Source organism: Melanostigma gelatinosum (genome assembly GCF_949748355.1).
Source record: "Melanostigma gelatinosum genome assembly, chromosome: 11".
Taxonomy (NCBI): Eukaryota; Metazoa; Chordata; class Actinopteri; order Perciformes; family Zoarcidae; genus Melanostigma; species Melanostigma gelatinosum.
The window spans coordinates 25,609,996-25,636,528 of record NC_136644.1 but is presented as its reverse complement, the minus strand read 5'-3'; the positions used below and the strand labels follow the sequence as shown (position 1 = coordinate 25,636,528).

The 26,533-nt window shown below is 43.2% G+C and overlaps 3 protein-coding genes across 3 annotated transcripts in view; 2 read left to right on the top strand and 1 right to left on the bottom strand.

The window, feature by feature from the left end:
- LOC306785093 (slit homolog 1 protein-like) overlaps positions 1–26,533 on the bottom strand; it is a gene marked incomplete at its 5' end in the record, with an annotated part of 100,001 nt that overhangs the window by 31,923 nt on the left and 41,545 nt on the right. The window contains 13 exons of the mRNA XM_079279318.1: positions 670–744; positions 1,289–1,433; positions 1,594–1,617; positions 3,176–3,339; positions 3,442–3,585; positions 4,453–4,524; positions 4,971–5,042; positions 6,082–6,153; positions 6,858–7,005; positions 7,102–7,265; positions 7,644–7,715; positions 8,722–8,793; positions 8,918–8,989. Coding sequence (XP_079135444.1) covers positions 670–744; positions 1,289–1,433; positions 1,594–1,617; positions 3,176–3,339; positions 3,442–3,585; positions 4,453–4,524; positions 4,971–5,042; positions 6,082–6,153; positions 6,858–7,005; positions 7,102–7,265; positions 7,644–7,715; positions 8,722–8,793; positions 8,918–8,989 — 1,296 coding nt within the window. The remainder of the gene's footprint in view (positions 1–669; positions 745–1,288; positions 1,434–1,593; positions 1,618–3,175; positions 3,340–3,441; positions 3,586–4,452; positions 4,525–4,970; positions 5,043–6,081; positions 6,154–6,857; positions 7,006–7,101; positions 7,266–7,643; positions 7,716–8,721; positions 8,794–8,917; positions 8,990–26,533) is intronic.
- Positions 11,786–14,286, top strand: LOC306784796 (E3 ubiquitin-protein ligase TRIM21-like; the record flags this gene model as incomplete). Its single annotated transcript, XM_079278923.1, has 2 exons — positions 11,786–11,861; positions 12,637–14,286. The coding sequence occupies exon 2, from the start codon at positions 12,646–12,648 to the stop codon at positions 14,284–14,286; it is 1,641 nt and encodes a 546-aa protein (XP_079135049.1). The 5' UTR covers positions 11,786–11,861; positions 12,637–12,645.
- Positions 17,008–25,091, top strand: LOC306784528 (uncharacterized protein). Its single transcript, XM_079278563.1, has 3 exons — positions 17,008–17,098; positions 17,874–19,513; positions 23,091–25,091. The coding sequence occupies exons 2-3, from the start codon at positions 17,883–17,885 to the stop codon at positions 24,718–24,720; spliced, it is 3,261 nt and encodes a 1,086-aa protein (XP_079134689.1). The 5' UTR covers positions 17,008–17,098; positions 17,874–17,882; the 3' UTR covers positions 24,721–25,091.

Below are 26,533 nucleotides of genomic sequence, written 5' to 3'. Positions count from 1 at the left end.
TGGTCTGAACCGCTTAAAAGGGATTAAAGGGACAGTTCAGATGTTAGGAAGTGTGTTTGTGTGAGGTTCTCCTCCACAGTCAGGGTTCTACGACAGTAGATGAGTTTATAGAGACAGACAGGAGAACCAGCACGGGAGCAAAGCGATGTTCTGCTGTGGACGTATTTTAGACTCCTAAAAGAATCGATACCAGTTTCACTGAACGTTATATTTAGAATGTTTTCACAGCTTTACTGGCTGTCAGACACCTGACTGACGGGGATCTGAAGCTGTTTTCTAATCTCTCTCTAAAGCCAGCAGACTCCATTGATGAAAACAGTCATTTGTACTTTGCAGAACACGTGTGTTGCTGCTCTGCCGCCGCCTTGATCGGTTAGTTCGTTCGTGTTTTTATCTGACTCAGTTAATTCCAAACTGTGTCTTAAAAAACACCAACGTCACACAATAACACAAACTAACCAACCGAACGAGGCGGCGGTGGACCAGCAGCACGCGCGTTCTACCAGGTAAAACCACTGCTTGTTAAAGGAGTCTGGTGAACCATCAAACAGCCACACTTTAAAACATCCAAAGCATCCCTGTAAGGCCACGGTGCAGCGAGACAATGCGTTCCCCTTGCTGATGTAACGGGGTGTTCCTCGTCGCTGAGGGTTCCTCTGAGTGACCTACATCTTCTTGAGCTGCGACAGGCCCTTGAAGGCTCCGGTGGCCTCCAGCACGGAGAGGTCGTTGTTGTTGAGACGCCTTGCGGACGGTGGCAGGGAGCACGGCATGAGGAGGAGAGAGCGGAAACATCATTAGCAGAGGAGTCCGTTTGGAAGGCGTGCGTGTGCAGCCATGCAGTACGAGTCCACACACAACATGTCAACACGGATATCCATAAAGTGCCTGTGAGTGTGTGTGTGTGTGTGTGTGTGTGTACTGCATGTACATGCATAGGAGTGTTGTTTTGCTTTAACACTGTCGACCCCGCAGGGGCCGGACGTGCTGAGATGCATATTGCACTTTGAATGAAAGCTTCCCCCAAATAGAATCTGCCGCGCTGTAACTGTGTACCAGACCGGCTCCAGCTTCTCAGACGTGAGTATTTGCTGCTTTTCTTTGTTTTAAATAATTGTAAATTTAATATTTTTCGATGGCAATTCGAGGAGGGCTGGAGTAACTAGAGACTAAACAGACAAGATCAGTAGATGTTTAATGGACTCTGATGCTGGAATCAGCCTGGAACCCTGCCGTTCTGTCTGGACTGTAAGCTGTTCATGTGTTCATGTGTTCACACGTGTCTCACAGCTCTTCGGTGGAGGAGGGCAGGTGTTCGGGGAACTTGGTGAGGCGCAGGTTGGAGCAGTCGACCACGTTGGCCTCACAGCGACACTTAGCGGGACACACCGGCTTACTGTTGCACTCGTAGCTCAGGCGCCGGTCTTCAGTACCTGGACACGCAGACGCGCACAGGGAGGACAGAGCAGAGGACTCGTGTGGGTCAAACAGATCACATATCCACATGAACCTTTCTCACACCTCATTGGATGAATAACCAACACAGAAATATCTATTTTTTCCGGTATTTACTGGAAAACACACAATAATCACCTGGGATGTGGTACTGCTCCTTGGCTGTCATGAAAAAGAAAGAAGAAACAAAACGATGTCAGTCCAAAGGTTTGAAAGCTTCAACAAACACACACACGCACGCGCACACACACACACACACACACACACACACACACACACACACACACACACACACACACACACACACACACTCCAGGAGGAGGTCTTCCATAAAACTGGGAGCAGCAGACGTTTAACATTTTTAAACATGACAGAAGGCGTAAATCGAGCCATGTTTTGGTGTTTTATGGGGGAAGCTCCCCGGCAGAGGACCACAGCAGCGTGGAGCTTTTAGTCACAAGAGTCCAGTTACAGTCGGGGAGATTAACCGACTTCATTCTCATCTTGTTGTTACGAACACTTTTCGAACAAATACTTTAAACTTTCACACATAAACACATGAAGCCGGTTCTCACTGTGCTGCTAGAGGATGCAAAGGTCACCGACCAACTTACCGATACCATTGTTATTGTTTTACAGCAGATATAAGAGGTTTGGTCCACAGGTCGTCTGCCTCGAGCCGCTCTGACACACATCGGTTAACGCTGGTTAAGCCAGACAAGACGTGCACTTGTACTTGATGTGAGATGCTTTGAATCAAATAAAAAGAGACAATAAGCTGTTTTTGGTTCAAGCAACGACAAGGAACTTTCAATCTGCGTTGATTTTGCGGACAAAGACGGTAGTGTTTGCATCGTAAAGGTGTGTGTGTGTGTGCATTGGTTTTGGAAGTGAGTGAAAGAAAACTTATTTTTAACACCATCTTTCTTTTTTAAACACAGCTGTTTGCAGGATGGATAGCGGTAATATGATGATGATGAAACAAGTCAACTTTGTGTAAGCCACCAAAGTAAATTCATATATTGATGTAAAACCACGTCTCCATGAATAGAATAGACATATAAGTGTAGGATGAGGGCTGATTCTCTCCGTCTGTTGAATGGCGGATCAAGTTTGACTCCTGTTTTTAACCCCCGCTCTAACACTGTCCCTTTATTAAGGGTTGTCTTGTTCTGACTTTAATGTTTTTCTTTTTTGGTCAGTATAAGAGTAAACATCAGCTCTTCTAGTTTGCGTGCCATAGATCTTATATAGAAAATGGACAAATCTTCAGCTGCTGATGATGTAGCTCATTTTTCAGCATCAGTTTTATTTTGAGACAGTCTAAAAACTCCTTATAGTAACTTTCCCCTTTTTCTGCACAATGCCTTTTGTACCATGCAGAGAGAAGTGATTGTGTCTGACAGCAGAATGTCACTAATATATATGCTAATAGCTCATGTATATGACAAAAGGCTTTTGGGGGGTTTATGATTTGCATTTCTTACACACTCTGTGTGAATATTTCTCGTGAGGGAAGCTTTGCAGTGGTTCATCATCCCACACTCGCAAACCCAGACTGTCACCACCCATCTCAATTCACACACACACACACACACACACACACACACACACACACACACACACACACACACACACACACACACACACACACACACACACACACACACACACACACACACACACACACACACACACACACACACACACACACACTGACCGGAGCAGCGGAACTTGCTGCTCTTGATCTGTGCGATGCGCTTGTTGGCGAGGCGTCGCGGGCTGGCGCAGCGCGCTCCGCTGGTCTCTATGGGGTTCGAACGGAGGAAGTCGGCCAGCCACTTCACATTACAGTCACACACGAAGGGGTTCTGGGCCAAGTGGCTGATGGGAAATCAGAGGGGGCAGGACATCAGTCGGATCAGACTGAATGGAGTGGAACAGCACAGAGCTTAAAATAGCATGTGTGTGTGCGTGTTTTCTTACAGCGTCTGGATGCTGTGCAGTGAGCTGAAGGTGCCTTTGGCCAGACTCTGGATTTTGTTGTCATAAAGCGACAGTAGAGCCAAGTTCTCCAGATCTTTGAACACGGAGGCTCTGATGCAGTGGATCTTATTGGCATTCAGCAACCTGATGCACACGACACGATCATTAGCAGTTAATTCAACTGTCACATACATCATCAATCATTTTCTAATTCATCGTAAGGGTTGTAAATAAAGGTCCTGTTGCTAACTAACTAGCTAGCTAGATAGCGTGTTAGATAACCAACTAACTAGCTAGCTAGCTAGCGTATTAGATAACTAACTAAATAGCTAGCTTATTAGATAACCAACTAACCAACTAGCTAGCATGTTAGATAACGAACTAAATAGCTAGCGTGTAAAATAACGAACTAAATAGCTGGCTAGTGTGTTAAATAACTAACTAAATCGCTAGCTAGCTTGTAAATTCCACCAGGCTTACATTTTACACTAGTTACTGAAAATGAGCCGAACAAAGTTGTCGCTCATCTGATAGCGATGAGCTTTCCTCAGCTGTGTGTGTGGATGAAGCATTAAGCCGTTATATTTGCTACTCATTGTCGTCATCACTGCAAAAATAACTCCGTTTTTGATCGTTAGCCACTGAAACAATGGCACACATAAAGAAGTGTGCTGCTCTGACCGCCCTGCTGTGTTCATTTGAATGGAAAAATCCCTTCTACTCCGATTTATTTCTATGTACAACTACTACGACTGAAGCCTCAGCATGTGGAATACATTGTGTGGCACACAAGGCGATGGCAGTGTTATCAAAACAAGTAACATCACAGCCTGTTTTATGAGAAACAGATCTGCAACAGTTTGACTTGGCTAAAGAAACAGAGACTCGTACGTTTCCATCCAAGGATCCAAGAATTTACGGGCACTTTCAAGCCATTTGACACCTGCAATTTGTTTGTGTAAAACACGGTCAGTGTAAATGTCAAGCTCAGACAAATGGTTTTGGACTTACAGCAGCTCCAGAGAGGCCAGGCCATCAAACACTCCGCTGGGCAGCTCAGTGATCTTGTTACCATACAGAACCCTGCACACAAAGACGTACTGTATGTATTCTAACAGTGTGTTATTGAAGATATGTTTTATTATCAATGTGCATCAACATGGACAACAGTACAACTTTCATTCCATTGGTATAGCTTCGCTGTAACCACACATTTCCACACAATCCACGACCAGAAGAGAGTCATGCTGGCAGAGACAGTCATACTCACACACACACACACACAAAAACATAAAGGCCACCCGCTGTGATTGTTTGAAAGTCCTGATATATCATAAAGAAGTTCTGTTTACAGAGAGCAGGCGCCACTTTTGAATTATTCATACCAACAGACGCACGAAACACACCAACCATATGGAAGTATAGACAAGACATATGTAACCACATATTGGTAGAGGCACTCCGACAGTGTATTCACACTCACACTCACACACACACACACACACACACAGACTCTGAGTCTTACTCACAGTGAGTTGAGAGCTCGGAGGCCGTGGAAAGCATCGGGAGCGATCTCAGATATCTGGTTGTTACTCAGGTCTCTGGGAATAGAACAGATAACACACAGACTTTAGTCACAGCGGCCGGAAACATGCATTTAAAGAACTGCTTTGTTTTTGACTGCTGTCCTGTAGAAGCCTGCAGGGACAACGTCCATCCAGAGAGAGAGAGAGAGAGAGAGAGAGAGAGAGAGAGAGAGATGGAAATGGGAAAAGGAAAAGAGAAAGGAAGAAGCAGTGAGAGTGAACAGAACAAAATCCACAAAGACAGATAACGGGGCACAAAGCTATGAACATCAATAAAATGACATTATTGTGGTCAAATGTGCATCTTAAACACATTCACCAGATCCCAGTGATATACTCTGGATTCATCATGCGAGACCCTTAAAGGGCCTCTGATCTGATGGGGACGGCGTCGCTCTGCTGGCTGACATAAATCAAGCGCTCCTCGGTGCTGAAAATCCACTGGGGCTGATTGTTATGTTGAGGGGGGGGGGGGGGGGGGAGTCAGGGGAAGAGGAGAGGGATCCAGTTGGGGGATCACAGTTTAAAAAACAGACGTTTTTTCCCCAGAGGCATTGGCTCGCTGGAGGCAGACATACTGAAATCTCATTGGTTGAGTCGAAACTCAAAGGGGTGGAGCCATAAAAACCGAAGCTGACGAGATGGTGTTATTCTGTTAGCCGTCTTTCAAACTACCTCCGATGGAGAATATATTGAATCCCTTCGTGTCATACTGATCATATTAGGGCTGCGATTATCGTCGTTTAATCTGACGATTATTATATTCTATATGAATCAATTTACCGTTTTTTTATCACATCGAACATAATATCTTTGGTTTTTGGACTGACTAGAGACTAGATAAAAACATTTTTCACTATTTTCTGACATTTTATAGACCAAATGATTCATTGATAATAAATATAATCGTTGGTTGCATCCCTGGTGGATGTCTGGGTCTCCTCCTGGTTTATTTAACCTGGCTACGGGTTCAGTCACTGATTGAATAATTGTCCACAATCTTTCTTTAACCTCAACGGTTACTCATGAGTCAGTGTGTCTTTAGAGGACTCACATTCGACGAAGCTTCTTGTAGGAGGTGAAGGCGCCCGGAGGAACCGACTTGATGCCATTCTGCTCCAAGCGACTGCAGAGAAACACAGAGAGAGACATAATTAATAATGTAACAGCTGTAGGCCGTTTCACAGCACAGCTGTCAACTGGAGTGTCTGTAGTTTCAATTCAAACTCATTTGTCCACATGCAATATTAATCCAAAGTTCTGTTCTCCTGTCAACGGTTACAGCGTGACGATGGGCTTGTACAGCTTAGAGAGAAGGACGCGTGCAGTATTTCAAAGAGAAACCAGAACACACCGTCGTTGCCTGAATAGAAATCTGTGCACGGCCACGGGGCCATAAAGAGATGCAGTTGGAAAAAAGCTCGTACTGAATCACACTGTAAAAAGAAAAAGATGAGACATTTTGAAATCAAACTTAAACCCTAACTCATTTCTAAAGGTTTGACTAACATATTATATTGCATCATCGCAACTCTGATTTGTTTATGGTCTGTGTGACTCTAAATGGACCATAATGTACCAAATGAACATCACGCTGTATTGAAGAAGACTTGAAACTAGAGATTGAGACATAAACTCATGTTTACAATGTTTACTGAGGTAATAAATCAAGAGAGAAGTAGAGTCATTTTCTCATAGACTTCTATACAACCAGAGGAGTCGCCCCCTGGTGGACATTAGAGAGAATGCAGCTTTAACACACGAAGCATCGGCTTCACTCAGCAGAACCGGAGGTTGCCGCCTGGTTGAAATGTAAACTCTGATGCTCACATCTCAGTCATGGCCTCGGGCAGGTGGGCGGGGATGGCGGTGAGGCCCCTCCCCCGACAGTCCACGATGTTGTTGCTGCAGGAGCACATGGGAGGACAGGAGCCGGACGCCAGGCTGCACGGCTGGACGAAGGCACTGCCACCGTTACCTGCAAGCAAACAACGAAACAACTGTGCCAACTTTCAACTCCGTCGGGCCACGCTTTGACCCGAGCGCGTCGTCGCGTGTCACCGGGCTGCCGTACCTGAGCAGGCGAAGTCGCTCTTGCGCAGCTCGGCGAGGTTGAGGCCCCTCAGCGAGGGAGGAGAGCTGCACTGGGTGTAGAGGCCCAAAGCCGCCCGCTGCCGCAGCCACGGAGACAACCAGGCCAGGTGACAGTCGCAACGCAGAGCGTTAGAGTGGAGCCGGCTGGGAGGAGACGGGGGGAGGATGGAGAGGGGAGATCAGGGGGAGGGAGAGAGGACAGGTGGGAGAGAAGGATGGAGGGGGATGAAGAGCAGGAGAGCAGAAAATGGAAGTGTACAAGGAAATAAGGGAAGAGTTGGATGAAAGAGAAGAGGAAATGGAAAGCGGAAGGATGCAACAGAAGGTGAGAAAAGGATGCAAAGGAGAGGAGGAAAATATGAAGGAAGGAGTGGATAGGTGGGAGGACATAACAGAGTAGGGAAAGAAGTATTGTAAGTGTTGGTAAGCATCTGACTGTGACCGTTGTTTACATCTCATTGTGGTTCTGTTTCAAGAATGCGGCATCCTGGGTAACGTAGTGCGTTGACTTGAAGGACTCACAAGGTGCGGAGCTTCGGCATGTGGTTGAAACTGGAGACCGGGATGCTGCTGACGTTGTTGTTGTTCAGCGTGCTGGGAGAGAGGGAGACATAGAGAAAGAGAGAGGGAGACAGAGAAAGAGAGAGGGAGACAGAGAAAGAGAGAGTGAGAGAGGGAGACATAGTGAAAGAGAGAGGGAGACAGAGAAAGAGAGAGGGAGAGAGGGAGACATAGTGAAAGAGAGAGGGAGACAGAGAAAGAGTGAGGGAGACATAGAGAAAGAGTGAGGGAGACATAGAGAAAGCGAGAGGGAGACATAGTGAAAGAGAGAGGGAGAGAGGGAGACATAGTGAAAGAGAGAGGGAGACAGAGAAAGAGAGAGGGAGAGAGGGAGACATATTGAAAGAGAGAGGGAGACATAGAGAAAGAGAGAGGGAGACAGCGTGAAAGAGAGAGGGAGACAGAGAAAGAGTGAGGGAGACATAGAGAAAGAGAGAGGGAGACAGAGAAAGAGTGAGGGAGACATGGAGAAAGAGAGAGGGAGACATAGTGAAAGAGAGAGGGAGACATAGAGAAAGAGAGAGGGAGACATAGAGAAAGAGTGAGGGAGACATAGAGAAAGAGAGAGGGAGACATAGAGAAAGAGAGAGGGAGACATAGAGAAAGAGAGAGGGAGACATAGAGAAAGAGAGAGGGAGACAGAGAAAGAGAGAGGGAGACATAGAGAAAGAGAGAGGGAGACATAGAGAAAGAGAGAGGGAGACATAGAGAAAGAGAGAGGGAGACAGAGAAAGAGAGAGGGAGACATAGAGAAAGAGAGAGGGAGGGAGAGAGGGAGACATGGAGAGACAGAAAGAGAGAGAGAGACATAGACAGTCAGAAAGAGAACAATTGAGGGAGAAAAGATGGGAGAGAGAGAAAGTGAGACATGATGAGAAGAAAGGAGATAAAAAAGGAAAGATAAGAATAAATAGTGAGAGGAATGATGGGAGAGTCGGTGAGACAAAAACAAGTTGATGGTGAATACAAATGATCACAGAAGTTTAGAAGGTATTAACATAGTAAGTGATGGCAGTACACAGATATTCAGAATACTCACAGTACTTCCAGGGATCGCAGCGCTCTGAACGCCCCCTCCTCGATACAGCTGATGTGGTTTTTATCCAGCTGCCTGTGACGAGAGCGAGACAACAAACCCAGAACGATGTCTAATCGAGCCAATCGATCGAGGGATCAATCAACAAAATATTTATTTATTTGTGTGTGTGTGTGTGTGTGTGTGCACTCTTCCACACAGGTTTTTGAGGTCCGTGGCTCCTCTGAAGGCCCTCCTCGGGATTGCCTGGATGCTGTTTTCACTCAGGTCCCTGAAAAACAAGGAGAGAGATCCCGACTCTCAGTCGACTGACGTTTGTACATTCGACAGTTTGACTTAACACACAACAATCCCTGCGAACGCTTCGCTAGCACACGCTTTGTCCTGTTTGAATTTCAAACCTGAGACGCGAGAGACGCGGCACAAAAGCTCTGGGACAAAACACATGCTTTCTTCTTTTCTTACTTATAAATGATTCCGATTATTCAATGACGCTTTAGCAGAATTGTGTTGTTGTATTGCTAAACCACACTGAACACCTCCATATCTCCTCCTCCATCTAAAGCCAGATGACTTGACTGGAAAGCAGATACATTCAAAGAAAAAAAGGAAATACACGTTTAAAAATAAACTTCTGACACGAGTTTAAAGAATTGTATAAATGTACAACCGCTTCCTCCTTATCGCAATGGGGGGGGGGGGGGGGGGTTCAGAGACCTGAGAAGGTCACATGTGCTACAACAGTCCGACTTCACTGCGGCACAAAACGGAGCACGAGTGGAGAGAGATACAACGCTGCATTGTGGGAAAGGACAGATCAACAACAACAACAGAACCCAGCTGATGAAGGCAAAACTACAGGGGAAAAAAGTGTGTGTGTGTGTCGGACAGACCACGGAGGAGGAGGAGGAGGAGGAGGAGGAGGAGGAGGAGGAGGAGGAGGAGGAGGATGTGCATCATCTCTGACTGCCCTGGAGGACCTCAGACACACTCCATTAATGTCAGGGTCAAACCAAGAGAGCCCCACAGAGGGAAACACCCACTTACTGAGACGGACACACATTCCGTTTGACATTCAGTCTCGTTGTGAAAGCAGATAAAAAATGTGCACAATGTCACACTGAAGCTGTGAAATGAGCAAACTTTACCTCGTTTGCCCGAGGTGACTCGTCAGACAACACGCTGACGTTTGGGGTGAAACAAGGGCTAGTTTGAGAAATGAAGTATGTTGGAGAGGAGTTGAGCAGCAAGAGGGGATCTGAGAGCAGCAACGTCTATCTCCATCTCTGATCTTGTTTTCTGTTCGTATTGAGCGCCATGTTCTTAAGGCAGCCACCCCGGCCGCAGACAGCATGCAGGTTTTATCAGCCGATCTGAGGCCAATCAATCTCTGCACTCGGTCGGTTACAGCTCCGTCTCTGTCGGAGGGGTTCGGCGGTAAACCAGAGACCTCCACTGTGCGGCCGAAAGCCAGAGGCAGTACCACGGAGAGGTCAGCGGTTAGAAAGCAGCAAGACGGCTCGAGATGAAACGAGAGTAAAGTAAATGAGACTGAACTCGACACCGCCTGAGGTCGGTGGTGAAAGTAGACGTGGAAGCGTGAGGCTCAGCAGTGATGGAGGCGATGAGGGATAAACAGAGTGACAGTTGAGCGATAGGGTGAACAAGAACATCAACTAAAGGAGCAAGAAGGGCATCTGATCCAACTGGAAGCCTTTTGGATGCGACCGATTGGCAACAAGACCCAGCGAGGGGATCATACGCAACCCGGCCCCGATGCACCCTGGGATACCCGAGGAGAAGCTGGGAGGACGGGGCTCAGGGAAAGGATGTCTGTGGTACTTTGCTTCCTGTTGCACAAACCCAGATGAGCTGTTGAAGTTGATAGATGGAGACACGTAACAGGGAAAGTAGCAAATGAAGGGAAATAAAAAATAAGTGGGAAGGAGGAAATTGAAACCCTCTGAACTCTAAAACCCGCCGACCGGCTTGAAAAGTGTGTTTTTTACATCGTTTATCAGCCGGAAGCTGTGAAAAACGATTTAGTTATCGTCAGATTATCATGTTTTCGGCGGCCCCTGAACACATCGTGTGTGACGAACGCTTGCGGCAGAAAAAGCAGCCAAAACGAAGCTCAAATTTGTGATATTTCATTCCATGTATGATATAAAGTGTCACGCCCAATAAACCTTTTACTTCCACCAGATGCTGTGAAAAACATTACATTCTGCGCTCCTCAGCAGCAACTAAAGCCTCGATTGATTCGGATCAGACCAACATATGAATAGAATGTGGAGCCTCCTTTGTGGACACTTGGAACAATGTTGCATGTAGATTCCATGGTTTTCCAATTTCTGTTAAATATATTATCAAAGAAATTCAACTTGTGTTTTGTTTTTTATGATATATGCCGTGGTAACTGTGTTAAACTACACCAAAGATATTCTCTACTTCTAGCCATGATTGTTCTGTTTCAATAGAGGGGCGGGACTGATATATATTACAGTGAAAATCAAGGCCACAGAGAGTAAAGACGGCCCAAAACATGCTCGGGGTTCAGAGGGTTAAGTTACAGTACGAGAGTCAGAGGGAGGAAATAAATCAAGAAGACTACGAGGAGCGTTGGAGCAGAAGAGAGGGGTGCTTATGGTGAAGTCACAATATAATAACGCGTTAACTTGCCCAGCACTAATAATAACATTTTATTATTATTATATTTATACCTTTATTTAACCAGCTATATCTCATCAAGAGTTAATCTAACCAAGACATCAGCAATAGGATGTTTAAAAAAACACACAAACCTTTAAAATGTGTAAATAAAAAAAACACACAGTATTTCAGATTTAACGTTTAAAACACACAAAAAAGAAGAAAAAGGAATAAGAAGTAAAAAGTTAAACTGCTGTTTGAATGTCAGGGTGTTCCTCAAAGAGGCAGTAAAAGCTCGTTCACAGAGCTTCACTGAGGAGGAGCAACTGAGAGAGGAGAGCTGCTGAGTCACTTCTCCTGAAGTGAAAGTGAAAGTTAGTCTGAGCGACAGCAGAGCTGCAGTCCAGACAAGTCTCTCTGCTTCTCTCTGAAGAAACATTCAACTGAATCCAGCAGCTTCTTCTCAACAACAGAGTCTCCGACAAACTCTGGTGAGTTCACTGTTCTACAGAGAAACTCAACATTTGGTGTAAAGTGAGTTCAAACCAGGATCCATAACAAAGAACAAAGTAGCAGCAGATAAGCTAGGCCTGCTAGAAGCTAACTAGCCTAGCTGCTACTCCCTTTGGATTGTCCGAACACAGAGAACAGCATGTGATGTAATGTGTGGATGTATTTATTGATTATAGAGGAACAACATTGATGTGTTATAACTTACATAACTGTTGTGTACTCTGGTAAATATCCTTGGACTGTAAAGCCTTTCCTCTAAACGTCTCTGTCTCTGTAGTTCCTGCTGTCTGTGTTTGTGAGGAAGTTCAGCTGATAATATTTACTGTGTTTCAACTCAAACACTTCAGCTCGACTCAGACAGGAAGTTCAACTCACATTCAACCTGAGGTCCAAATATGTCAGTAAATAGTAATGTGCTCAATATAAAAGTGGAATTAAAATGATTAGGCTCCTTACAAATGATATAAATTCACTCTGATAATATATAAGCAGCAGGGCAGCAGTATCATTATTTAATATGTGATGTGACAGTGATGGAGGATCACTCTCTGTGTTTAAATTATATTCAGTGAGCACCTCTCTAAAGTACTCAAACCCTCTTCTGTAATGTTCCTCTACAGTCGGCGTCTCCAGGACACATTCCACCATGATGACACACAGAGAGACACACAATGTGAAAACAATACCTGACACACACTGTTGCTGCTGCTGAAGATGTGATAACAGTTTGTTTTTCACACTTGTTGTCCTCAGAGTGTAGATATGTCTGCTGCCAGCTGTCTGCTGACTGAAGATCAGTTTCTGTGCTCCATCTGTCTGGATGTGTTCACTGATCCAGTCAGCACACCATGTGGACACAACTTCTGTAAAGCCTGCATCACTCAACACTGGAACGTTAATGTCCAGACTCAGTGTCCAAACTGTAAAGAGGTGTTCAGCTCTCGACCTGAGCTGCGGGTCAACACCTTCATCTCTGAGATGGTTGCTCAGTTCAGACAGTCAGCTCAACAGAAAGCCAGCAGCTCAGAGCAACAAGAGTCCAAACCAGGAGAAGTTCCCTGTGACGTCTGCACTGGAAGCAAACTGAAGGCCCTGAAGTCCTGCCTGGTGTGTCTGGCCTCCTACTGTGAGACTCACCTGGAGCCTCATCTGACAATGTCAGGCCTGAAAAGACATCAGCTGATCGACCCTGTGGAGAACCTGGAAGACAGGATGTGTACGAAGCACGATAAACATCTGGAGCTGTTCTGTAAGACCGACCAGATGTGTGTCTGCATGCTCTGCACTGTTTTAGACCACAAGACACATGATGTTGTTCCTCTGGAAGAAGAATATGAAGGAAAGAAGGCCGAGCTGGGGAAGACTGAGGCTGAAATCCAGCAGATGATCCAGAAGAGACGAGTGAAGATTCAGGAGATCAAACACTCAGTGGAGCTCAGTGAGGAAGATGCAGACAGAGAGATAGCAGATGGTGTTCAGGTCTTCACCGCTCTGAAGGAGTTTGTTGAGAGAAGCCAGGCCGAGCTCATCGACACCATCAAAGAGAAGCAGAGAAAGACAGAGAAACAGGCTGAAGGCTTCATCAAAGAGCTGGAACAGGAAATCTCTGAGCTGAAGAAGAGAAGCACTGAGGTGGAGCAGCTCTCCTGCACTGAAGACCACCTCCACCTCCTCCAGAGCTTCACGACCCTGAACACTCCTCCACCCACCAAGGACTGGACAGGAGTCAGAGTCAGTCCATCTTCACATGAGGGGACTGTGGTGAGAGCTGTGAACCAGCTGGAGGAGACGCTCAGTAAACACATGAAGAAGCTGCTCGCTGAGGTCGAGCTGAAGAGGGTCCAGCAGTCTGCAGTGGATGTGACACTTGATCCTGATACAGCAAATCCTTATCTCATCCTGTCTGATGATGGAAAACAAGTTAAACATGGTGATGTAAGGAAGAATCTCCCAAACAATCCAGAGAGATTTGATTATTGTGCTCGTGTCTTAGCAAAGCAGAGTTTCTCTTCAGGAAGATTTTACTTTGAGGTTCAGGTTGAAGAGAAGACGTGTTGGTTTTTAGGAGTGGCCAGAGAGTCAATCAACAGGAAGGGAATCATCATAACGACTCCTCAGAATGGTTACTGGACGATATGGTTGATTAATGAGGATCAGTACTTTGCTCTTGCTGACCCTCCAGTCCGTCTCTCTCTGAAGTCTCGGCCTCAGAAGGTGGGGGTGTTTGTGGACTATGAGGAGGGTCTGGTCTCCTTCTATGACGTTGATGCTGCAGCTCTAATCAACTCCTTTACTGGCTGCTGCTTCACTGAGAAACTCTTCCCAGTCTTTGGTCCTGGTCTTAATGATGGTGGTAAAAACTCTGCTCCTCTGATCATCTCTCCTGTCAATCACACTGAGTAGAACAAACACTTGATCTTCTACAGAGACTCTTTCATTTACTGTCACAAATCTATATTATTGGTGATTTACGGTGTAAACTTTATTGATTTTGATGTTTTTTTATATTTGTCTGTAAATGTATTTCTACTCCAACACACAGACATTAAGCCACTGATTGATATTATATAATGTCGTCTAATTCATTCTAATAACTGCATAACCTGCCTTCAAGACTGTTGAATCATCAAAAACAATGTACTCAGGAATAAGAAGCTTTTGCACATTCCTTAAACATCTGAGAGCCAAATGAAAATGTTTAATGTCTTATTATTGTATATATATAATACATTATGAACACTGACACACATTATTGGATAAAGTCATGGACCACTTATTCTTTAGTTCAATAAAAGGTGTTTCAGGGTTTTAGTTTTCATCATTTTTGAATGAACAGAAGCATCAAGAGGTCTCTGTCTGGTGTGTTTTTAGGGGTCAATAAAAGATGAATTATTTGTTCATATTTGTAGAAAATGAATCAACAAAATCGAATAATAAAATATTCAGCTGCTGTGACCAGAGAAGAAGAGTTTAGTGTCGTGTTAATAGTATTTCATACAGTCGTCCTCTCTGCAGAATGTTTTATAGCCGGAACAAAGTGAACGAATCCTCAAGAGAATAAACACAAAGAAACTTTGAACTGGATTTGTCTTTTGTATTGTGAGATACTTTATGTATTTGCACTTTGTGCTGCTTTTTACTAGCGGTGTAACGGATCACAGATCGATCCGTGATATTTATCTGCGTTAACGCGCGATAAAATAATTGTCGGCGTTAATTAATGAATGCGTTATTATCACGTTAACTTGCCCATCACTAGTTTTTACACATGTGACAAACATAAACCAAACACATATCACCCAATTATTAATGAACAATAAATAACAGTAAGAGCTGAAATGTAATGTATGTGAATGTAAATATGCATAAAAGATAGACTCAAATTAAAAACTACATGCATCCACATCCACATGTGTAGGGGTTTCATAAGACAGACCTTTCTCTTATGTCTACACACACTCTCACACACACACACACACACCCACACCACACACACACACACACACACACACACACACACACACACACACACACACACACACACACACACACACACACCATTATTAAAGATGCTTTCCCATCAGGTTGTCAAGATATCTGTTGCCAGGACACCAGAAGGCTGGATATGATGTTGACTGGAGGGAAACACAGACTGGTCACAGCTGGACGTGTGTGTGTGTGTGTCTTTCAATGTGGTGAAGAAAAGTGGTGAAATGACAAACCAGGTGCCAGATGAATAGAAGGTGAAGCTGCATACTCTGGTAGCTCTGATGTATATATATATATAGACATATTTATACACAGATATATCTATGTATATACTGATGTTTGACACATATCTGGGCCTTCCTGCTCTGTGCGTTGTTTACATCAGCAGCTTGAGACGTGAGGATCTTGACTTGAGCGACGGCGTCTTCGACCCGATGCTTTACACTCAGCTAACAGTTGAGTTTTTAGCTCATAAAAAGCTGAATCGGCGTCCCTGCATTCCGGCCAAAGCGCTCCGACTACAAATTAAAAGGAGAATGCTTCCGATCCCAAAACACCGTCCCGTTCCTAGAGATTCTACAAATGAAAAGATCAGGTTTTTACTAGTGCTGGGCAACGATTACAATTTTAAATCGCGATTAATCGCATGATTGTTTGCGATTCAACAATGAATTAAAAAGTAGTGTATTACGCCCTTTTATTTTAAAAGTACTGCTATATGAACAAAAGTGCAATAACATTTGGTTTATAAACACTTTAAACAAATAAGGTTATTTTTAACAGCAGTATTCCCTTTAACAGTAACAGTTAAAATACAGTTATGATGATTCTGATAATAGATATTCAGCCGGTGTTTTTTTTATTTTTGTTTGATAAATTCTCAGTAGCGATAACTGAATGATATGCTTATTATACATATTCCAAACAAAAACACTTTAAAAACTCTAAAAAAATAATTTAAATGAATCACTTCTTTTTTGGTATTTCGGTCAGACACATATGCAACGCTGATTACCGTAATATGTGTGGTATTTGATATAAATGTACGTTGGTACATAGAGGGTGATAAGAAGCTGTACAAGGAGGGACTTAGGACCCAGGGGAATGTAGGTGAAGGAAACAGGAAGAGACGCCTCAGAAACAGCTGTTCACCGCTCGCTGCCGGTGTTAAAAATGTCCGCTTAATAATAAAAAAATAAACTGCGTTAACGCGCAATAAAACAATTGTCGGCGTTAATTAATGAATGCGTTAACGCGATAATAACGCATTAACTTGCCCAGCACTAATAATAACATTTTATTATTATTATATTTGTACCTTTATTTAACCAGCTATATCTCATCAAGAGTTAATCTAACCAAGACATCAGCAATAGGATGTTTAAAAAAATACACAAAATGTGTAACTAAAAAAACATACAGTATTTCAGATTTAACGTTTAAAACACACAAAAAAGAAGAAAAAGGAATAAGAAGTAAAAAGTTAAACTGCTGTTTGAATGTCAGGGTGTTCCTCAAAGAGGCAGTAAAAGCTCGTTCACAGAGCTTCACTGAGGAGCAACTGAGAGAGGAGAGCTGCTGAGTCACTTCTCCTGAAGTGAAAGTGAAAGTTAGTCTGAGCGACAGCAGAGCTGCAGTCGAGACAAGTCTCTCTGCTTCTCTCTCAAGAAACATTCAACTGAATCCAGCAGCTTCTTCTCAACAACAGAGTCTCCGACAAACTCTGGTGAGTTCACTGTTCTACAGAGAAACTCAACATTTGGTGTAAAGTGAGTTCAAACCAGGATCCATAACAAAGAACAAAGTAGCAGCAGATAAGCTAGGCCTGCTAGAAGCTAACTAGCCTAGCTGCTACTCCCTTTGGATTGTCCGAACACAGAGAACAGCATGTGATGTAATGTGTGGATGTATTTATTGATTATAGAGGAACAACATTGATGTGTTATAACTTACATAACTGTTGTGTACTCTGGTAAATATCCTTGGACTGTAAAGCCTTTCCTCTCAACGTCTCTGTCTCTGTAGTTCCTGCTGTCTGTGTTTGTGAGGAAGTTCAGCTGATAATATTTACTGTGTTTCAACTCAAACACTTCAGCTCGACTCAGACAGGAAGTTCAACTCACATTCAACCTGAGGTCCAAATATGTCAGTAAATAGTAATGTGCTCAATATAAAAGTGGAATTAAAATGATTAGGCTCCTTACAAATGATATGAATTCACTCTGATAATATATAAGCAGCAGGGCAGCAGTATCATTATTTAATATGTGATGTGACAGTGATGGAGGATCACTCTGTGTGTTTAAATTATATTCAGTGAGCACCTCTCTAAAGTACTCAAACCCTCTTCTGTAATGTTCCTCTACAGTAGGCGTCTCCAGGACACATTCCACCATGATGACACACACACAGACACACAATGTGAAAACAATACCTGACACACACTGTTGCTGCTGCTGAAGATGTGATAACAGTTTGTTTTTCACACTTGTTGTCCTCAGAGTGTAGATATGTCTGCTGCCAGCTGTCTGCTGACTGAAGATCAGTTTCTGTGCTCCATCTGTCTGGATGTGTTCACTGATCCAGTCAGCACACCATGTGGACACAACTTCTGTAAAGCCTGCATCACTCAACACTGGAACGTTAATGTCCAGACTCAGTGTCCAAACTGTAACAAGCTCTTCTACACCAGACCTGAGCTGCAGGTCAACACCTTCATCTCTGAGATGGCTGCTCAGTTCAGACAGTCAGCTCAACAGAAAGCCAGAAGCTCAGAGCAACAAGAGTCCAAACCAGGAGAAGTTCCCTGTGACGTCTGCACTGGAACCAAACTGAAGGCCCTGAAGTCCTGCCTGGTGTGTCTGGCCTCCTACTGTAAGACTCACCTGGAGCCTCATCTGACAATGTCACGCCTGAAAAGACATCAGCTGATCGACCCTGTGGAGAACCTGGAAGACAGGATGTGTACGAAGCACGATAAACATCTGGAGCTGTTCTGTAAGACCGACCAGATGTGTGTCTGCATGCTCTGCACTGTTTTAGACCACAAGACACATGATGTTGTTCCTCTGGAAGAAGAATATGAAGGAAAGAAGGCCGAGCTGGGGAAGACTGAGGCTGAAATCCAGCAGATGATCCAGAAGAGACGAGTGAAGATTCAGGAGATCAAACACTCAGTGGAGCTCAGTGAGGAAGATGCAGACAGAGAGATAGCAGATGGTGTTCAGGTCTTCACCGCTCTGAAGGAGTCTGTTGAGAGAAGCCAGGCCGAGCTCATCGACACCATCAAAGAGAAGCAGAGAAAGACAGAGAAACAGGCTGAAGGCTTCATCAAAGAGCTGGAACAGGAAATCTCTGAGCTGAAGAAGAGAAGCACTGAGGTGGAGCAGCTCTCCTGCTCTGAAGACCACCTCCACCTCCTCCAGAGCTTCAGGACCCTGAACACTCCTCCACCCACCAAGAACTGGACAGGAGTCAGAGTCAGTCCACCACATGAGGGGACTGTGGTGAGAGCTGTGAACCAGCTGGAGGAGACGCTCAGTAAACACATGAAGAAGCTGCTCGCTGAGGTCGAGCTGAAGAGGGTCCAGCAGTCTGCAGTGGATGTGACACTTGATCCTGATACAGCACATCCTTATCTCATCCTGTCTGATGATGGAAAACAAGTTAAACATGGTGACGTAAAGAAGAATCTCCCAAACAATCCAGAGAGATTTGATTGTGCTCTTGTCTTAGCAAAGCAGAGTTTCTCTTCAGGAAGATTTTACTTTGAGGTTCAGGTTAAAGAGAAGACGAGGTGGGATTTAGGAGTGGCCAGAGAGTCGATCAACAGGAAGGGAAGCATCACACCGACTCCTCAGGATGGTTACTGGACGATATGTTTCATTGATGAGAATCAGTACTTTGCTCTTGCTGACCCTCCAGTCCGTCTCTCTCTGAAGTCTCGGCCTCAGAAGGTGGGGGTGTTTGTGGACTATGAGGAGGGTCTGGTCTCCTTCTATGACGTTGATGCTGCAGCTCTTATCTACTCCTTTACTGGCTGCTGCTTCACTGAGAAACTCTTCCCAGTCTTTAGTCCTCTTCTTAATGATGGTGGTAAAAACTCTGCTCCTCTGATCATCTCTCCTGTCAATCACACTGAGTAGAACAAACACTTGATCTTCTACAGAGAGACTCTTTCATTTACTGTCACAAATCTATATTATTGGTGATTTACGGTGTAAACTTTATTGATTTTGATGTTTTTTTTCTATTTGTCTGTAAATGTATTTCTACTCCAACACACAGACATTAAGCCACTGATTGATATTATATAATGTCGTCTAATTCATTCTAATAACTGCATAACCTGCCTTCAAGACTGTTGAATCATCAAAAACAATGTTAAACATCTGAGAGCCAAATGAAAATGTTTAATGTCTTATTATTGTATATAATACATTATGAACACTGGCACACATTATTGGATAAAGTCATGGACCACTTATTCTTTAGTTTAATAAAAGGTGTTTCAGGGTTTTAGTTTTCATCATTTTTGAATGAACAGAAGCATCAAGAGGTCTCTGTCTGGTGTGTTTTTAGGGGTCAATAAAAGATGAATTATTTGTTCATATTTGTAGAAAATGAATCAACAAAATCTAATAATAAAATATTCAGCTGCTGTGACCAGAGAAGAAGAGTTTAGTATCGTGTTAATAGTATTTCATACAGTCGTCCTCTCTGCAGAATGTTTTATAGCCGGAACAAAGTGAACGAATCCTCAAGAGAATAAACACAAAGAAACTTTGAACTGGATTTGTCTTTTGTATTGTGAGATACTTTATGTATTTGCACTTTGTGCTGCTTTTTACTAGCGGTGTAACGGATCACAGATCGATCCGTGATATTTATCTGCGTTAACGCGTGATAAAATAATTGTCGGCGTTAATTAATGAATGCGTTATTATCACGTTAACTTGCCCATCACTAGTTTTTACATTTGTGTCAAACACAAACCAAACACATATCACCCAATTATTAATGAATAATAAATAACAGTAAGAGCTGAAATGTAATGTATGTGAATGTAAATATGCATAAAAGATAGACTCAAATTAAAAACTACATGCATCCACATCCACATGTGTAGGGGTTTCATAAGACAGACCTTTCTCTTATGTCTACACACACACACACACACACACACACACACACACACACACACACACAGTAATATTAAAGATGCTTTCCCATCAGGTTGTCAAGATATCTGTTGCCAGGACACCAGAAGGCTGGATATGATGTTTACTGGAGGGAAACACAGACTGGTCACAGCTGGACGCGTGTGTGTGCGTGTGCGTGTGTGTGTGTGTGTGTGTGTGTGTGTGTGTGTGTGTGTGCGTGTGTGTGTGTGTGTGTGTCTTTCAATGTGGTGAAGAAAAGTGGTGAAATGACAACCCAGGTGCCAGATGAATAGAAGGTGAAGCTGTATACTCTGGTAGCTCTGATGTATATATATAGACATATTTATACACAGATATATCTATCTATATACTGATGTTTGACACATATCTGGGCCTTCCTGCTCTGTGCGTTGTTTACATTAGCAGCTTGAGACGTGAGGATCTTGACTTGAGCGACGGCGTCTTCGACCCGATGCTTTACACTCAGCAAACAGTTGAGTTTTTAGCTCATAAAAAGCTGAATCGGCGTCCCTGCATTCCGGCCAAAGCGCTCCGACTACAAATTAAAAGGAGAACGCTTCCGATCCCAAAACACCGTCCCGTTCCTAGAGATTCTACAATTTAAAAGATCAGGTTTTTACTAGTGCTGGGCAACGATTACAATTTTAAATCGCGATTAATCGCATGATTGTTTTGAGATTCAACAATGAATTAAGAAGTAGTGTATTGCGCCCTTTTATTTTAAAAGTACTGCTATATGAACAAAAGTGCAATAACATTTGGTTTATAAACACTTTAAACAAATAAGGTTATTTTTAACAGCAGTATTCCCTTTAACAGTAACAGTTAAAATACAGTTATGATGATTCTGATGATAGATATTCAGCCAGTGTTTTTTTATTTTTGTTTGATAAATTCTCAGTAGCGATAACTGAATGATATGCTTATTATACATATTCCAAACAAAAACACTTTAAAAACTCTAAAAAAATAATTTAAATGAATCATTTCTTTTTTGGTATTTCGGTCAGACACATATGCAACGCTGATTACCGTAATATGTGTGGTATTTGTTATAAATGTACGTTGGTACATAGAGGGTGATAAGAAGCTGTACAAGGAGGGACTTAGGACCCAGGGGAATGTAGGTGAAGGAAACAGGAAGAGACGGAAGAGACGCCACAGAAACAGCTGTTCACCGCTCGCTGCCAGTGTTAAAAATGTCCGCTTAATAATAAAAAAATAAACTGCGTTAACGCGCGATAAAACAATTGTCGGCATTAATTAATGAATGCGTTAACGCGATAATAACACGTTAACTTGCCCAGCACTAATAATAACATTTTATTATTATTATTATATTTGTACCTTTATTTAACCAGCTATATCTCATCAAGAGTTAATCTAACCAAGACATCAGCAATAGGATGTTTAAAAAAATACACAAAATGTGTAACTAAAAAAACATACAGTATTTCAGATTTAACGTTTAAAACACACAAAAAAGAAGAAAAAGGAATAAGAAGTAAAAAGTTAAACTGCTGTTTGAATGTCAGGGTGTTCCTCAAAGAGGCAGTAAAAGCTCGTTCACAGAGCTTCACTGAGGAGGAGCAACTGAGAGAGGAGAGCTGCTGAGTCACTTCTCCTGAAGTGAAAGTGAAAGTTAGTCTGAGCGACAGCAGAGCTGCAGTCCAGACAAGTCTCTCTGCTTCTCTCTCAAGAAACATTCAACTGAATCCAGCAGCTTCTTCTCAACAACAGAGTCTCCGACAAACTCTGGTGAGTTCACTGTTCTACAGAGAAACTCAACATTTGGTGTAAAGTGAGTTCAAACCAGGATCCATAACAAAGAACAAAGTAGCAGCAGATAAGCTAGGCCTGCTAGAAGCTAACTAGCCTAGCTGCTACTCCCTTTGGATTGTCCGAACACAGAGAACAGCATGTGATGTGATGTGTGGATGTATTTATTGATTATAGAGGAACAACATTGATGTGTTATAACTTACATAACTGTTGTGTACTCTGGTAAATATCCTTGGACTGTAAAGCCTTTCCTCTAAACGTCTCTGTCTCTGTAGTTCCTGCTGTCTGTGTTTGTGAGGAAGTTCAGCTGATAATATTTACTGTGTTTCAACTCAAACACTTCAGCTCGACTCAGACAGGAAGTTCAACTCACATTCAAACTGAGGTCCAAATATGTCAGTAAATAGTAATGTGCTCAATATAAAAGTGGAATTAAAATGAATAGGCTCATTACAAATGATATAAATTCACTCTGATAATATATAAGCAGCAGGGTAGCAGTATTATTATTTAATATGTGATGTGACAGTGATGGAGGATCACTCTGTGTGTTTAAATTATATTCAGTGAGCACCTCTCTAAAGTACTCAAACCCTCTTCTGTAATGTTCCTCTACAGTAGGCGTCTCCAGGACACATTCCACCATGATGACACACACAGAGACACACAATGTGAAAACAATACCTGACACACACTGTTGCTGCTGCTGAAGATGTGATAACAGTTTGTTTTTCACACTTGTTGTCCTCAGAGTGTAGATATGTCTGCTGCCAGCTGTCTGCTGACTGAAGATCAGTTTCTGTGCTCCATCTGTCTGGATGTGTTCACTGATCCAGTCGCCATACCATGTGGACACAACTTCTGTAAAGCCTGCATCACTCAACACTGGAACGTTAATGTCCAGACTCAGTGTCCAAACTGTAAAGAGGTGTTCAGCTCTCGGCCTGAGCTGCGGGTCAACACCTTCATCTCTGAGATGGCTGCTCAGTTCAGACAGTCAGCTCAACAGAAAGCCAGCAGCTCAGAGCAACAAGAGTCCAAACCAGGAGAAGTTCCCTGTGACGTCTGCACTGGAACCAAACTGAAGGCCCTGAAGTCCTGCCTGGTGTGTCTGGCCTCCTACTGTGAGACTCACCTGGAGCCTCATCTGACAATGTCACGCCTGAAAAGACATCAGCTGATCGACCCTGTGGAGAACCTGGAAGACAGGATGTGTACGAAGCACGATAAACCTCTGGAGCTGTTCTGTAAGACCGACCAGATGTGTGTCTGCATGCTCTGCACTGTTTTAGACCACAAGACACATGATGTTGTTCCTCTGGAAGAAGAATATGAAGGAAAGAAGGCCGAGCTGGGGAAGACTGAGGCTGAAATCCAGCAGATGATCCAGAAGAGACGAGTGAAGATTCAGGAGATCAAACACTCAGTGGAGCTCAGTGAGGAAGATGCAGACAGAGAGATAGCAGATGGTGTTCAGGTCTTCACCGCTCTGAAGGAGTCTGTTGAGAGAAGCCAGGCCGAGCTCATCGACACCATCAAAGAGAAGCAGAGAAAGACAGAGAAACAGGCTGAAGGCTTCATCAAAGAGCTGGAACAGGAAATCTCTGAGCTGAAGAAGAGAAGCACTGAGGTGGAGCAGCTCTCACGCACTGAAGACCACCTCCACCTCCTCCAGAGCTTCAGGACCCTGAACACTCCTCCACCCACCAAGAACTGGACAGGAGTCAGAGTCAGTCCACCACATGAGGGGACTGTGAGGAGAGCTGTGAACCAGCTGGAGGAGACGCTCAGTCAACAGATGAAGAAGCTGTTTGAGGTCGAGCTGAAGAGGGTCCAGCAGTCTGCAGTGGATGTGACACTTGATCCTGATACAGCACATCCCAACCTCATCCTGTCTGATGATGGAAAACAAGTTAAACATGGTGACGTAAAGAAGAATCTCCCAAACAATCCAGAGAGATTTGATACTCGTGTTCGTGTCTTAGCAAAGCAGAGTTTCTCTTCAGGAAGATTTTACTTTGAGGTTCAGGTTAAAGAGAAGACGAGGTGGTCTTTAGGAGTGGCCAGAGAGTCGATCAACAGGAAGGGAAACATCACACTGACTCCTCAGAATGGTTACTGGACGATATGGTTGATTAATGAGGATCAGTACTTTGCTCTTGCTGACCCTTCAGTCCTTCTCTCTCTGAAGTCTGTGGGGGTGTTTGTGGATTATGAGGAGGGTCTGGTCTCCTTCTATGACGTTGATGCTGCAGCTCTTATCTACTCCTTTACTGGCTGCTGCTTCACTGAGAAACTCTTCCCACTCTTCAGTCCTGGTCGTAATGCTGGTGGTAAAAACTCTGCTCCTCTGATCATCTCTCCTGTCAATCACACTGAGTAGAACAAACACTTGATCTTCTACAGAGAGACTCTTTCATTTACTGTCACAAATCTATATTATTGGTGATTTACGGTGTAAACTTTATTGATTTTGATGTTTTTTTGTATTTGTCTGTAAATGTATTTCTACTCCAACACACAGACATTAAGCCACTGATTGATATTATACAATGTCGTCTAATTCATTCTAATAACTGCATAACCCGCCTTCAAGACTGTTGAATCATCAAAAACAATGTACTCAGGAATAACAAGCTTTTGCACATTCCTTAAACATCTGAGAGCCAAATGAAAATGTTTAATGTCTTATTATTGTATATAGATATATAATACATTATGAATACTGACACACATTATTGGATAAAGTCATGTACCACTTATTCTTTAGTTGAATAAAAGGTGTTTCAGGGTTTTAGTTTTCATCATTTTTGAATCAACAGCAGCATCAAGAGGTCTCTGTCTGGTGTGTTTTTAGGGGTCAATAAAAGATGAATTATTTATTCATATTTGTAGAAAATGAATCAACAAAATCTAATAATAAAATATTCAGCTGCTGTGACCAGAGAAGAAGAGTTTAGTGTCGTGTTAATAGTATTTCATACAGTCGTCCTCTCTGCAGAATGTTTTATAGCCGGAACAAAGTGAACGAATCCTCAAGAGAATAAACACAAAGAAACTTTGAACTGGATTTGTCTTTTGTATTGTGAGATACTTTATGTATTTGCACTTTGTGCTGCTTTTTACTAGCGGTGTAACGGATCACAGATCGATCCGTGATATTTATCTGCGTTAACGCGTGATAAAATAATTGTCGGCGTTAATTAATGAATGCGTTATTATCACGTTAACTTGCCCATCACTAGTTTTTACACATGTGACAAACACAAACCAAACACATATCACCCAATTATTAATGAACAATAAATAACAGTAAGAACTGAAATGTAATGTATGTGAATGTAAATATGCATAAAAGATACTCAAATTAAAAACTACATGCATCCACATCCACATGTGTAGGGGTTTCATAAGACAGACCTTTCTCTTATGTCCACACACACACACACACACACACACACACACACACATACACACACACACACATACACACACACACACACACAGTAATATTAAAGATGCTTTCCCATCAGGTTGTCAAGATATCTGTTGCCAGGACACCAGAAGGCTGGATATGATGTTTACTGGAGGGAAACACAGACTGGTCACAGCTGGACGCGTGTGTGTGCGTGTGCGTGTGTGTGTGTGTGTGTGTGTGTGTGTGTGTGTGTGTGTGTGCGTGTGTGTGTGTGTGTGTGTCTTTCAATGTGGTGAAGAAAAGTGGTGAAATGACAACCCAGGTGCCAGATGAATAGAAGGTGAAGCTGTATACTCTGGTAGCTCTGATGTATATATATAGACATATTTATACACAGATATATCTATCTATATACTGATGTTTGACACATATCTGGGCCTTCCTGCTCTGTGCGTTGTTTACATCAGCAGCTTGAGACGTGAGGATCTTGACTTGAGCGACGGCGTCTTCGACCCGATGCTTTACACTCAGCTAACAGTTGAGTTTTTAGCTCATAAAAAGCTGAATCGGCGTCCCTGCATTCCGGCCAAAGCGCTCCGACTACAAATTAAAAGGAGAACGCTTCCGATCCCAAAACACCGTCCCGTTCCTAGAGATTCTACAATTTAAAAGATCAGGTTTTTACTAGTGCTGGGCAACGATTACAATTTTGAATCGCGATTAATCGCATGATTGTTTTGAGATTCAACAATGAATTAAGAAGTAGTGTATTGCGCCC